Here is a 14,969-nt window from a genome sequence, read left to right on the forward strand (position 1 = left end):
CATGCATATTCTAAATAATTACTCATATTTAGTAACTGCTAAAAAGTAAAAGCATATCTCCTCTGTCCCAAAGAAAGAAAAAAAAAATCTTCAACAAATCATCTGCATGTAGTTCAAGTATTCTATCGGTGCCCATACACGGTACAATAATTTCGATTAGATAATTTTGTGCGATTATTCTGTTAGATTGAATATAAAGATTTTTCTAACATGTCTGATCGGGTTTGTATTGAAAAACCAGGATAATCGTTCATTTTTCTTGATCGAAAAAAAAGATTATATTCGATTCAATTGTTTTGGTTGAACAAACGGGAAAATCAAATGTTTTTATTGCACAGTGTCTGGGTACCATAAAACTGTGTCACCCTATCCTACCAGGGATTTTCTGGTGTTTTGTCACTACACAGACTACACAGCTGAGCACCAGTTATCGGTTCCAATGGTCATCTGCTAACAGCAACTGATATTTCAGTAGTGGCTCAGCTATTGCATAGGTGAGTGCTAGATATCTATTTTACAGGGCATCCAGCTGCCTTACAGACGTTATTCTGCTGGTTGGCAGCACTTTTAGGAAGTTTTGTTTTAAGAGCGAGTAGGGGGAGATTATCGTTAAGGAGGGGGGGGGGGGGGGGGCAGGGGGTGTTAGGATGTGTGAGTTAATATTTAGGATGGAGGAGGTTAAGGTTAGGTGCCAGCTTAGAATGAACATTAGTGTAAGGGATAACAATGGGTTACGGTTAGGAATTACAGTTAGGAATTAGAATGGCTTTGTTTAGTAATATGGGATTGACAGGAAACAGCACCTAAGACACTAAGGAAACTAGTCACAATGCCACTAGAAACCGGAACCGTACATTTCAGATATGCTAGCTAAACTGGCATTACCTAGCACCCCAATCAACACACATCTCTTTTATACAAAATACTTCTCAAAGGTGCTCAAGTTAAAAGACACCGTTGTTTTTTTGCCTGAAGAAGCGGGTAAGGCCTGCAAAACACATCGTCCCCTGGTGATATTAGATCCTCGCCTGGTGATATTAGATCCTCCCCTGGTGATATTAGATCCTCCCCTGGTGATATTAGATCCTCCCCTGTGATATTAGATCCTCCCCTGTGATATTAGATCCCGCAGGTTAGGTTTGTTTTTTCCCAGAGCGCACCTCACCATATTGCGAAGAAGATTCATATATATCCACATGGAGACTGAATTCTCCACACACCTGTTATTGTGGTTGCCTTTCAGCAATACAGTTTTGTAAGTAGCATTTCTTTCACCGGTTAATCTATTAAAAGGGCTTATTTTAAATGGTGGTGCCAGCCTTCTTGCAAGATAGCTCTCCCATTATCTGGAATATGACACTGTATTGGCACTTTTGGTTTCTTTTCTCTTGTTGGTTCCTGGAGTTCCTCCTTTTAAATGTACATTTTCCAGCAGTGCTTACATGACCAGCATTCCCTGCAGATGTGTCCCTCTTCCCCGTGGAATGGATGTCATTGCAGTAAGCCCAGTGAAGTACATGGGCTGCAGACTGATGTAAAAAGCATTACTTCCTGCTCTGCGCAGGCTTATGAATCAATGAGACAGAGAGAGTTCTGAGCATCTTTAAAGTGTACCTGAGATGAAAAATATATATACATAACTGGGGCTTCCTCCAGCCTTATCAGTCCCTCGCCATCTTCCCAGGCCGCCTGCTAATTTGGCCAGTTGGCTGTTATTCTATCGTACCACTGCCCAGGCATAGAATGCTCCCGGGAGCGCGATGGGGCACACACGGCCAAGCCACGCATTCGCAAGGCCCCCGACCGGATGAATTGCCGGGCTGCCTAGCAGAGGATCCAGGCTGCCTGGGAGGACAGGGGAAACTGATGAGCCTGAAGGGGGCTGGAGGAAGCCCCAGTTATGTATATTTTTATTTTTCATATCAGGTTTACATTAACACCAAGCTATATGCTGTTGCCTTGGTTTCCAGCAGGTTTCTTAAAAAAAAAAAAAAAAACACTAAACAAAATGTAAAGCGGTGTGGTCACCATAAAAATCAAATTTCAACAGCAACTGGTGTATTAAGTGATAAAGATGCCAATCATGCATTCAAAACTCTTTGCTGTTATGGTTTGGAGTTATCACATACTTTAGGAGCACTGGCCCTAGTGCCAAACAGTGCCAAAAAGTTGAATGCTGGGAGTGCTTTTGAATGCTGAGAGTTCTTTTTATCTATAATATATTCCTCCTCTTCCTTTTATTTCCCTGCCTAGCTGATCACTTGTGTTTACAAGCAAGGCTGAGGTGACTCAGTGATTGGATGTGTAAATAAAAAAAAAGACTCTGGGAGGAGGGCAGCTAATGAATACACAATGAGCAAGAGAAAGGAGGGGAAAAAAAAAAAAAAAAAGTCAGGGAGGATATGATGTCAGCATTACCTTAGCAAGATGCCCTCTGCTTAGACTAGGATTTGCTGCTTTTCCTTTGTAAAATTCACAGGAATCATTATGTGGATAGCACAATACATCTGTTATGTAAGTAGAAATAGTATTTATCTACTTATATATATGTGTTTTTTATTTCTAGGTTAGCATGGGTGTCGCTTGTTCTTTAACATACAGGTTTTGTTTTTTTTACCGAAACGATAACCAGGTATGCAGAAGCCTTGTAAAGAAATCAAATTGTGTGGATTCTGAAATATTACACATTCCCTGCTTCTGAAACTTTGACTATGGTTGGATGATACAAAATCAAACAAACAAAAAAAAAAGCGTTACGTATAGACAAGGTGCTCAAGTAGCAAGCTCAAATTTAAGATTAAACTGACAGGCATAAAAGCATAATCAACTTTAAAATGTGCGAAAATCTGAAACAGTATAACACATTTATCAAATCATAGCAAACAGGCATTTTACTGCAGTATAAAATATCTTCCATGACAATAATATTAAAGCAGTTTATGGACCCAATCAGGAGAGTCAGCAAAGTAGCTTACGTGGCTTCCATTGACCTACCTCAGATGAGTCATCTTCAGTCTTCTCGTTTTGTAAAGGAGAGAGGAAGAGGATGGTCAAAAGCCAATTCACTCCTTTGCAAAACTCTACTTCTATGCATCAATAAATTATATGCAATGCACACTATTGCCAACAAACCCAAATCTACATCTTAATTTGACTACAATTGATAGAACCGAGCCTGATAAGAGTTGAGCCTATCTAAAAGTATGTAGTGTGTAGATTTAAGGAAGTAATAACAAAAATATTGGTTTTATGAGATGTCTAAATTAACTGTAAAATATACAACTCTTCATAAAATGCACACCCACAAGCCTGCCTATACACAGTATTGGCAGGTGTCTTATTCTATTGCAGAGATTGTGTGAACATCACAACAACCCACCGGTCCCTGCGACAGTGCACGACCAGGTCAGCAAGTCCCACAAAGATACAAAGAAGAAAGATCCGCATCTGTCCAGGGTTCCAAATCTTTATTTAGGACGTATCCAATATAACAACATGGGTACAAGCATCAAATCGCTAACCTGTTTCGAGCTATACTAGCTCTTAATCATAGCTATGCTAGCTATACTAGCTTTGATTAAGAGCTAGTATAACTCGAAACATGTCAGCGATTTGATGCTTGTACCCATGTTGTTATATTGTATATGTCCTAAATAAAGATTTGGAACCCTGGACAGGTGCGGACCTTTCTTCTTCATGTCTTATTCTATCAAAGAAAGGGTCTCTCCACTACAGTGGAGAACACAAATACTGTAGGTACAAAAGGCAAAACATTGTCTGAAGTGAAAAAAAGAGTGGTATAGGTACTTTTTCATACTAATTACATACTGTTCTTAGGATAAAATAATCTGCAAAATACAGTTTATTATCATTGCAATCCCTCTATGTTCTCTACTAACCTAAGTGGCTGCAGCAAAACTGGCTTTTTTAACCAGTCCTAAACATGAGGTAAAAGTAATACAAAATGGTATATTGCAGTCTATGGCTTGGTGAAAATCTCCCTTAAATACTGTGTACACAGGTATATTTGTACTCAAAGCTAATATATAAGGAAAAGTGCTGTTTTCCTCACTTCATCCTGTCTTTCTAGATTAGTCCCACAGTTCTATCTTCTGCCAACAGAGTGCATGGAATGCATAACTGTCCAAAAGTTGCCGGTTGTCCTACTGAACCTCTGCCATAGGCCCTGAACAAGCATGCAGATCAGAGATTTCAGACTGAAGTCCAACAAGCTGCATGCTTGCTTCAGGTGTGTGAGATCCAGATACCACTGCAGCCAAAGAAGTCAGCAGGGCAGCCGAACAACTGGTATGGTTTAAAAATAAATATGGCAGCCTCCATATACCTCTCTCTATTTACAGGTAACATCAAGGAGGGGACAAAAAGCATACTTGCCTAATATATGACAATTTTCCACTGTTGCTGTTCCCTATGTGATGTCAAACTCTAGTCCCCAAGGGCCTCACACATTTTTGGCACAGCTCACTCACCAAACAGAACACATTTCTCAGCCCATCCTAAACAGTGGCACGGATCTGGCCCTTGAGGACTGGAGTTTGACACCTGTGCTCAAGACTTAGGAATGCCAATACCCCATTCTTTCCCATGTAACTTTGCTCTTCAATGCCCTTTCCTCTACACACGATACCACATCAACCACCTGAATTGGTGCTTAGCGTAGGGTGGGAACACAGAGCCTGGTAGCCTGAGATAGTGTTGTGCAGATATAAGATATAGGTGACTAGAACAGAAAGTTCCAGATTGTTCAGTACCGGGGAGGATGTAAGTACAGTTTTTAAAACTGAGCTCTGGCTTCCTACTGTATACACTACCTGAGCTCAACATCATTTGTAATAACTATAAAGCTTCACAAAATCAGGTTCATTTAAAAAGGCCGGTTCAAAGCAAACCAATCAGAATAAAAGCACCTGCACACAGCAGTCCTCGGCGGTTTATAAAACCAATAATTCTAATCGGTTGCTGTGAACAAGTGCTCCAATTATGCCTCAGTCTTTATAAAACAATTAGCCCCAGTGAGTGCAGTATTAGCGCTAACCCAATTACCTCTTTCTCTTTTTTCTTCTTATCATCCTCTTTCTTCTTCTTACTTTCAGGAATGAGATCATCCAACCAGCTCAGCTCCCGCTTGGTGAAACAGAAGTCCAACAATTTCCGAATAAAGACCAAAGCAAGAACCTAAAACAAAAGGGAACGGTTGTAAATGATTTTGTCACTTAACTGTACCCCTTCAGATAACCTTTACAGAAAAAGGAAAAAAAAAAACTGGTAGAGGAGAGAATGGGCACAAGCATTGAGCGAGATGTGCTCTGGCTATCAGCACTACAAGATCCATCACAAGAGAGTAGTGTCAGTCAGCACCTTCAATGCAGTAAAAATAGCTCTTTACTAAAGTGTAAGAATAGATGTAGAGCAACAGCTCATTTATCAAGCTGCATCCAAATACATATAGTATGCAAAGAAGTGGGATTATATTGCAGAGGGACTACCCACAGAGAATCAAACTGCAAAGAGGAGGTACCTCAGTAGCATGCCAATCATGGTACACACAGTGGACAGCATGTATAACCAAGAAAAAGGCACAAGATATACAACCATCAGCACTGGTCAAGACTTATCAGGTGTCCCTGTTACGTTTTTGTCTCCTCTGGAAGGTCCTTGGAATCAACTGTGACCTACACCTCCTTCATTATCAGAATGTAGAACATATAGTTCCTAAAAAAATACGGCCCAAGTCTGATTAAACAAATCCTTGACTATAAGAGCTCAACTTCAATTTGTACAGAGAGTAAATGGAAAAGGTGAACACAGTCCAAAGGCCTTGTGTCTGACATGAATGCGGGAACTTCACATAGCACGTCTGGCTCCACCGGCGTTTCATGTATGTAGCGTAAGAAGGGGTGAGCGAACGCAGCACTACCACGTGAGAGCTCCGGTTTATGGCCACCACCATTGCCTGCCAAGAGAAGTGTGCTCATGACCAGGTTTTCTATGTACGACAGAAAGGACAAGTTGCCCACCTGCCATCAGGAATACATGGAAACTGCAATTCAATTGTGCTGCAGAACTCACAGTCAGTGGGAAGAATGGGCTAAGATAAAAGACAAACGTAATAGGTGACTCTCTCCAACCTCCTGCTAGGGATCGTATCACCTGGCTGCCGGGGCTTACACCCTTCTGGTCCACCACTCCACAAGTTCCATTTGATAAGATAAAAGACTAAGACAATGGGACCTGATCCAATTCACTTGTTCTAAGTTCTCTACTAGGAGATCATTTTAATAAGAAGCGATTACTAGAGGTATCGGTGCGGGAGACTTGGGCGCAGGATACAGTCGGTATATATGGCTGATCCTGCTGTTGCACAAGTTCCTGGCCATGTTAAATACTATTGCCCCTCCAGGCCGCCATGGATGGTGGGGAATTAAATCATTATTGTGTTTTAAATGTAACTTCAGCTCCATCTTCTGACGGAGCCGAAGATACTCCCTGTGCGCTGCTGTAGCCGTAATTCCTATTATGGCCTACGGTGGCGCCGACTGCGCTCAAGTCTCCTGCGCCGATAAGTAGCTATATGCAAGGCTTAAAGCACTAACATTATAAAATTATTAAAAGTGAGTGTAAAGCCCCTAAAAAGTTAGATACTTGCCTATAGACAGGGAAGGCTCTGGATCCGATTGTTCCAGCACCATCACTCCATTCAATTTTCCACCTCAGGCTACTTCGGAAGCACTAGTGTCCCCAAGTGCTTCTGAAGATGGGTGGCTCCATACTGTGCATGCGCAAGCGCACTCAGCTTGTACAATACAGAGCCGCCCGTCCTTGTAAGCACTTGGAGACAAACAATACCAATAGTATACAAGAATGTACAGCATTAGTCTTAAAAGCATAATGGAAATAAAAGTGGTGGCTTGTAGTATATAGCTTGTGCTATGATTAGCAATGTAAACTGTGCCTTACCATCATGGGAAACACAACGGCAGCGGCCGAGGCTTTGATGACCCACAAGAGAACAAGGCAAGTTAGCTGGATGACGGTGAAGACATGTACTTTCCAGAGGGGTACATAGCGCAGGTAGATGAGGTCCGGCTGATGCTTGGCTGGCATTCCAAAGAGCTTGATCCGATCGAAAAACTACAGAAACCCAGTAACAGAAAGTTTAGCGACAGCATAAGTAATGTTCTCCATGTATTACTTATAATTTTGAAGCATAAAAATAGGACACTACAGCTCTCAGTTTAGCCAGGCTAAAATGCAGCAACTTATAATGGTTTGCATTAGATCCTGCATGTATTGTCCTAAATCTACAGTACACATATTATATTTCATGCTTTCTGTTTCTTATATAGGTTTAAAATGAGCAGGTCGGAAGACCTCTTCTTATTATTTCATCCAATTCCATGTACATATTCCCCTTGTGAAAGGTTTTCTTCATCTATCCTAAACTCACCCACACAAAAACACCCACATAGGCAACCTCCCACAGCTGGCTGTTGTAAGCCTCTACAATAAAGCACTGCCTGTGCAGCTGTACACACTCGTCTGGAATGGACCACAAGTCACAGGATTACCATTATGGGGGCACAAGGTATTGGAGCTGTATAGATTTTGGAATATATAAACTATTTCCTTTATGTCTATACTCTCCCTCTAACCTCCAGATCGCAATAATCTACCGCCCTCCTGGCCCTGCTTCCTTCTTCCTAGATCACTTCTCTGCATGGCTCCTCATTATGGGCGACTTTAACATTCATGTTGACACCAACAATTCTGCCGCCACTAAACTTCTGTCACTTACTTCCTCCTACGGCCTGTCTCAGTGGTCCACTGCTCCAACTCACTCTAATGGTCATACACTTGACCTCATATTCACTCGTCTCTGGTCTATCACTGATTTCACTAATACTCCTCTCCCGCTCTCTGATCATAACTTACTAAACTTCTCTCTCTCCTCCTCTCTTCCTACCACCCTGCCTCAAGCACGCTCATATAAACGCAGGAACTACCGAAACATAGACATGCAATCTGTCTCTGATGCCTTGGCACCTCTCCTCACACAACCATTCACTGATCCTGACTCAGCAGCTGCACACTATCACTGCTCAATCACGCAAGTCATGGATGCAATCGCACCCCTCACCAATGTCCGCCCACACCGTGTCAGTCGCCAACCCTGGCTGACCAAAGCTACTAAACAGCTAAAGGGGTGCTCTAGGGTAGCTGAACGCCGTTGGAGAAAAACTAATACTAATGAGGATTTCATTACTTACAAAAAAAGAGTTGAACAAGTTTAAAACCACTCTCTCTTCTGCAAAACAATCATACTTCTCCTCCCTCATATCCTCCCACTTGCACAATCCAAAGCGCCTGTTCAGTACTTTCAACTCCCTTCTCCTTCCACCCCCTCCTCCTCCTTCATGCTTATCAGCTGAAGAATTTGCAACATACTTTACAGATAAAATTGCAAAAATCCGTAGTGCGTTTTCCACGTAGACATCAAACTCCACCTCCACTCCTCTTGTTGACTGCTCTCTTTCCAGTTTCTCTCCACTCTCCGAAAATTCGCTCTCTTCCCTTATCTCCAAATCCCATCTAACCACATGTTCGTTGGATCCTATCCCATAGAGTGACCAGACGTCCCAGATCGCCCGGGACGCGTCCCGGGTTCGGGGTCCGCTGTCCCAGGCTTAATGAGGTCCCGGGAAACGTCCCGCTTTCAATAGCGGGACGTCCCGGCCTCGGGACTCTGGCCACTCTCTCTTCATGAACTGGCAGCGGCGTCTATAGACGCTGTGCCAGTTCATTGCCCGCAGCCTCGCTCCAGCCTCCTCTTCCGGTGTCTGTTCCGACACCGGCAGGCGAGCAGGGCTACGGCAAGATGGCTGCCGAAGCCCTGTAGTGGAGACTATTTGTGTCTCCAGTACAGGGCTTCGGGCGCCATCTTGCCGTAGCCCTGTCAGCGCGGGAGATATGTAGGGGGAAGGTGGTCCCGGGAGGAGCGCGCCAGAGGCCGGAGACTTCTGCCAGGTGAGTAAATACTTTTTTTCCAGGTGAACTTTGCCCGCATTGCGTTTCTTGTCTGGTGAAATGTTTGCCCGCATTGCGTTTCTTTTCTGGTGAAATGTTTGCCCGCATTGCGTTTCTTGTCTGGTGAAAGGTTTGCCCAGATTACGTTTCTTTTCTGGTGAAATGTTTGCCCGCAGTGCGTTTCTTTTCTGGTGAAAGGTTTGCCCGCAGTGTGTTTCTTTTCTGGTGAAATGTTTGCCCGCATTGCGTTTCTTTTCTGGTGAAAGGTTTGCCCGCAGTGCGTTTCTTTTCTGGTGAAATGCTTGCCCGCATTGTGTTTCTTTTCTGGTGAAATGTTTACCCGCATTGCGTTTATTTTGTACTGACATGTTGCCCGCATTGCGTTTATTGTCTGGTGAAATGTTTGCCCGCCTTGCGTTTATTTTCTGGTGAAATGTTTTGCATTTATTTTGTACTGACATGTTGCCCGCATTGGGTTTATTTTGTACTGACATGTTTGCCCGCATTGCATTTATTTTGTACTGACATGTTTGCCCGCATTGCGTTTATTTTGTACTGACATGTTTGCCCGCATTGCATTTATTTTATACTGACATGTTGCCCGCAATGCGGTTATTTTGTGCTGCCATGTTGCCTACTGCGTTTATTTTCTGGTGTCCGGGGTAACTGTTACTGCATTTATTATTTAATGGTCATAGATGGCTATGTTTGCTGCTTTGTGGTTACGGTATACTATTAGCATCACACAGTTTCTGCACACCCATGATGCAAAGTCTCGTTTGTCCACATCATGGCGTAAACACTGCTTTCTTATGCCTCGCTGTTGCATCATTATGTTAGCTCCGCCCATACGTCATGGCCACGCCCATTTTCACAGCGGCAACCCTCTCCCCCAGTCTTCGTCGCTGCCCGCTCCTCAGTCCTCCCCGCTTTTCGCCGCGGCGCGCTGCGCGACGCCCCCCCCCCCCCCCTCCCAGGTTGGACCCACAAAACTCTGGTCACTCTATATCCCATCACATCTCATTCCACAGCTATCCACATCCCTCATCCCTGCCCTAACATCGCTGTTTAACCTATCCCTCTCCACCGGAATTTTTCCATCCTCACTCAAGAGGGCAGTTGTAACACCACTACTTAAAAAAACATCTCTAGACCCCACCGAACTTGCTAACTACCGCCCAGTGTCACTTCTTCCATTTGCATCTAAATTACTTGAACGCCACATTCATGCTGAACTAAGTCAGTATTTATCTGCAAATTCCTTGCTTGATCAGTTCCAATCTGGCTTCCGGTCAAACCACTCCACAGAAACAGCCCTCACCAAAGTAGCTAATGATCTCCTCACAGCTAAATGCAAAGGCTATTATTCCATACTCATCCTTCTAGATCTGTCATCAGCATTCGACACTGTCGACCACACTCTACTCCTACAGATCCTTTCATCTATAGGAATAAAGGACCTCTCTCCCTCCTGGATATCTTCCTACCTCTCTGGAAGGTCTTTCACTGTTTCTTACTCAGATCAGGCCTCCTCTTCACATCCTCTGTCTGTAGGGGTACCTCAAGGCTCTGTCCTCGGTCCCCTCCTCTTCTCCATCTACATGCACGGTCTTGGTAACTTAATCAGCTCATTTGGTTTCCAATACCACCTATATGCAGACGATACACAACTGTACCTCTCGGCCCCAGACCTCAACTCCCTCCTCACACGGGTTCCCGACTGCCTGTCCGCTATTTCCTCTTTCATGTCCTCTCGCTTCTTAAAACTTAATATGAATAAAACTGAACTAATAGTCTTTCCACCATCCCTGTCCACCCCTTTGCCTGATATTACAATAAATGTTAACAACACGTCTATAACATCAGTTCCCAAAGCATGGTGCTTGGGGGTAATATTTGATTCTTCTCTCTCATTTACTCCTCACATTAACTCACTAACCAGCTCCTGCCATTTCCAACTGAAAAACATAGCACGTATCCGACCTTTTCTCTCCCATGACACAACCAAAATGTTAGCACATGCTCTTATTATATCTCGATTGGACTATTGCAATATATTGCTTGGTGGACTTCCAACTAACCGACTAACACCGCTCAATTCTGTACTGAACTCTGCTGCTCGACTCATTCATCTCTCCTCTCGCTCTTCCTCTGCTGACCCTCTCTGTCAAGCTCTTCACTGGCTACCAATTAATGAGAGGATTCAGTTCAAACTCTTAACCCTAACCTACAAAGCTCTCCACAATCTCTCTCCCCTGTACATCTCCTCACTAGTCTCCAGATACCAACCCAACCACAATCTCAGATCTGCACACAAGCTTCTTCTAGCCTCTTCTACAATTACCTCCTCACATTCACGTGTACAAGACTTCTCACGTGCCTCACCCCTCCTCTGGAATGCCCTTCCACAACACATCCGCCACTCTCCCACCTTTGAAATCTTTAAACGCTCCCTCAAAACCCACCTTTTCCGACAAGCATATTCTCTAGCTTAGGCCATGCACCCACTAAATAACCTAATTGCGCACTGCCTGTACATATACTGTATACATCCCCACCTCTTGTTTCCACCCCATTCCTTGAGATTGTAAGCTCGCAAGGGCAGGGCTCTCACCCTTTTGTGTCATGGACTGTTATTAATTTAATTGCTTGCACACTGTTAGACATTTATACATTTTAGTCATCATGTTAAATCAAATTGTAATCAGCAATGCTGTATCTTGTATCAGTGTTCATATTTGATGTATATCATTGTCTGTATCATTATGTATCCCTTGTTTGTTTTCTTACATTGTACAGCGCCACGGAATATGTTGGCGCTTTATAAATAAATAAATAATAATAATATGTGTACTTTAAATTAAGAAAAAAAAGAAAAGAAAGCAGGTGTATTTTCTCTTTAAAAAACAAAATAAAACATACAAACAAAACAAAACCCCAAAAAGAGCTTACCTGAATACCCTTTAATGAAGACGCTCCCATGTATAGAAACACTCCATAAAGAACCGGCATTGGAATAAACTGAAATGAGATGCGCATAGTTTTAGCAGTTTTGGACCACATGCAGTGTTTATATACATTTTACGGTATTGCACTGCCTCTATTAAAGCATGGCCCCTAAGGGTACTCATACATTACTTCATTTTCAGCATTCATATCTGGCAGATAATACCGCAACATGGCCAACCAATCAATTGTCCCAATTGGTTTCCAAATCAATCAAGAGGTTTCCAAATCAGTCAACAGGATTGATCATTCATGCTGGTAAATCTTGGTCACAAGAGCTCAATCAGGTGTTCGGCAGTAACCGCACTGGATTTCCTGATGACCGCTGGACCTCCCGCTGGTCCCCCCCCCTCCCCCTAAAGTATGTGTATTGTATGCTGTGTGTGGCCCAGCAAACTATTCCTCTCTGATCAGATTGGATCAGAGAGAGATCCATCTGATTGTTAATCTGGCCGGTGCAGGAGGACAGCTGAATGGGGTGAATTCACAGCCTGTCAGCTGCCAGTCTGAAAGAGCGCCAACTTCTTCAGGGGGTCCGCATTAGGTTATGTGACAAAATATTTAACGCCAGATATTTAAATGCAGAAGACTCATTCCAAGTAAAACTGGAAAAAACTAAAGTTGGGCTTTATGTGCTTTACCTTTACATATTAGGTTTTACCAGTGTCAGTTAAATTATTTAAAATAAAGACTAGTATGTATTGCGTTGAAAAGTCACAAGCACTTTAAATAACCTGTTCTTTTTACCCTTGCAAACGCACCATGTGGCAACAGCCATTGCATCATGGGTATCTCTAGTGACAGAAAGACACCCAAAGCATTCAGATGCCTAAATTCCACAATGAATAGATCAGCACATACCATCTTACCTTTAAAACAGAGGTCATAAATACAGAGAGCCCCATCAGAACAAAGATCAGGAGTCCCGTCACTCTCTGCTCTCGGATGCCCAGGAATTTTGGCTGCTCTCCTGGAGCCGAGCACTCGGATTCCACTTTCAAGCTGTTAACATGGCTGATGGACAGAACAGTTGCAGCAACAAACCACGGCAGTCCCATGAGGGAGCAGACTCCCAGCATGATGGCAACCATGAATAAGTCAAGATGGTAGCCACCCCCTTTCTGCAAAACAAAGCAAATACCACATCATTAGAGTATTACTGTTCATTCCAACATCAACTGTTATAGGCTTCTCTGAGCTGAGCTCCATACACATTTACAATACCAGACATGATCATTTCACTGCTGGACTTTTCATGTGCAAAATTAGATATTATTGTTAAGTATTTACATAGAGCTGACACCTTCCACAGCGCTGTACAGAGTATATTGTCTTATCACCTGTTTCTCAGAGAAGTCCACAATCTAATTCCTACCACAGCCATATGTCTATGTATGTAGCCTGTAGTGTATGGCCAATTTAGGAGGAAGCCAAGTAACTTATCTGTAAGTTTTTGGGATGTGGGAGGATCCCTGAGTGCCTGGGGAGAACATACAAACTCCATGCAGATACTGCCCTGGCTGGGATTCGAACCACTACGCCCCCACTGCTGATCAGTGTCTGCTCTATTGAAAAGGGAGGGGGGTGGATGTGTATGAGAAATCTGCCAGCGTCCTCTTTGAGAAGGTACTTGTGCGACTCCTTGTTAAATCATTAACCAATCATATGTCTGTGTTAAAGGGATCCAGAGCAGTGGCAAAATAAGGAAATCTGGACTTAGCTGGGGCTTTCTCCACCCCCCCATAACCCACGAGGACCTTCGGTGTCCTATGGGTCCCCTCCGTGGTTCTGCTGGCGGCTCCATAAATCTGGCGACTTATTTATTTATTATTTATTTATTGTATTTATAAAGCGCCAACATATTACGCAGCGCTGAACATTAATTTAGGTTACAGACAATATTTAGGGGTGACATACAGCAATATGACAATACAGGATACAAGAAAAACAGATCACACACCATAGTATGAGTACCAGGTAATGCTTAGTCAGTCACTGGATGGAGCATAGAGATTAGGCAAGTTAGGTTCACTCAGATGCATAGCATGGGTGCACAGTAATGGAGGTGCAAGATCAGGTAGGACACAAAAGGAGGAGGACCCTACCCAAAGGCTTACAATCTAGAGGGAGAGGTAAGGACACGAATGGTAGGGGACCAGAGTTCAGCTGTAGGTTTAGAGCACTTGTGAGGGGTAGTAGGCCAGAGTGAAAAGGGGAGTTTTGAGGGCTTTCTTGAAGATGTTGAAGGAGGGGGCTGCCCTAATGGGTGGAGGAAGGGAGTTCCATAGTGATTTGAACAGCTCTTACGAAGTCCTGGAGGCGTGCATGGGACTGGGAGATGCGGGGGGCGGTTAGGCGAAGTTCATTGGAAGGGCGGAGTGAGCGGCTAAGTGTGTACCTCTGAGTAAGATCGAAAATGTAGGATGGACAGGTTTTGTGGACAGATTTGTAGGTCAGACACAGTATCTTGAATCTGATTCTGGACTGGATAGGAAGCCAGTGGAGGGATTCTAGGAGGGGGATCTGCCGTGGTGGAGCGATGGGAGCAGTGGATAATTCTGGCTGCCGCATTCATGATGGACTGCAGTGGGGCTGTTCGGGTCATAGGGAGACCAAACAGCAGGGCATTGCAGTAGTCAAGGCGGGAAATTATGAGGGCATGGATGAGGAGTTTGGTGGTGGCAGAGGTCAGGAAAGGGCGAATCTTACAGATGTTATGAAGGTGGAAGTTGCAGGACTTTGTGAGGTTTTGGATGTGGGAAGTGAAGGAGAGTGCGGAGTCCAGGGTGACACCCAGACAGCGGGCTTGAGAGGTAGGGCGAATGGTAGTGTGGTTAACAGTGACATGCACATCTGGGAGGTTCGTGGATGGCCGGGGTGGGAAGATCATAAATTCTGTTTTGTCTAGATTTAGTTTC

General features: G+C 43.7%; 1 protein-coding gene across 14 annotated transcripts in view; it reads right to left on the reverse strand.

Moving 5' to 3' along the window:
- The window catches only part of SLC4A7 (solute carrier family 4 member 7), a 242,784-nt gene that overhangs the window by 13,057 nt on the left and 214,758 nt on the right, over positions 1-14,969 (reverse strand). For 8 of the 14 annotated variants that reach the window (XM_068236201.1, XM_068236197.1, XM_068236191.1 and 5 more), the window contains 5 exons: positions 12,921-13,172; positions 11,998-12,066; positions 6,979-7,152; positions 5,065-5,196; positions 2,995-3,015 (listed from right to left, as the gene is read on the reverse strand). In XM_068236201.1, coding sequence (XP_068092302.1) covers positions 2,995-3,015; positions 5,065-5,196; positions 6,979-7,152; positions 11,998-12,066; positions 12,921-13,172 — 648 coding nt within the window. The remainder of the gene's footprint in view (positions 1-2,994; positions 3,016-5,064; positions 5,197-6,978; positions 7,153-11,997; positions 12,067-12,920; positions 13,173-14,969) is intronic. The other 6 variants (XM_068236202.1, XM_068236199.1, XM_068236200.1 and 3 more) reach the window with 1 other exon arrangement.

The sequence above is a fragment of the Hyperolius riggenbachi genome, chromosome 5 (genome assembly GCF_040937935.1).
Source record: "Hyperolius riggenbachi isolate aHypRig1 chromosome 5, aHypRig1.pri, whole genome shotgun sequence".
Classification (NCBI taxonomy): Eukaryota; Metazoa; Chordata; class Amphibia; order Anura; family Hyperoliidae; genus Hyperolius; species Hyperolius riggenbachi.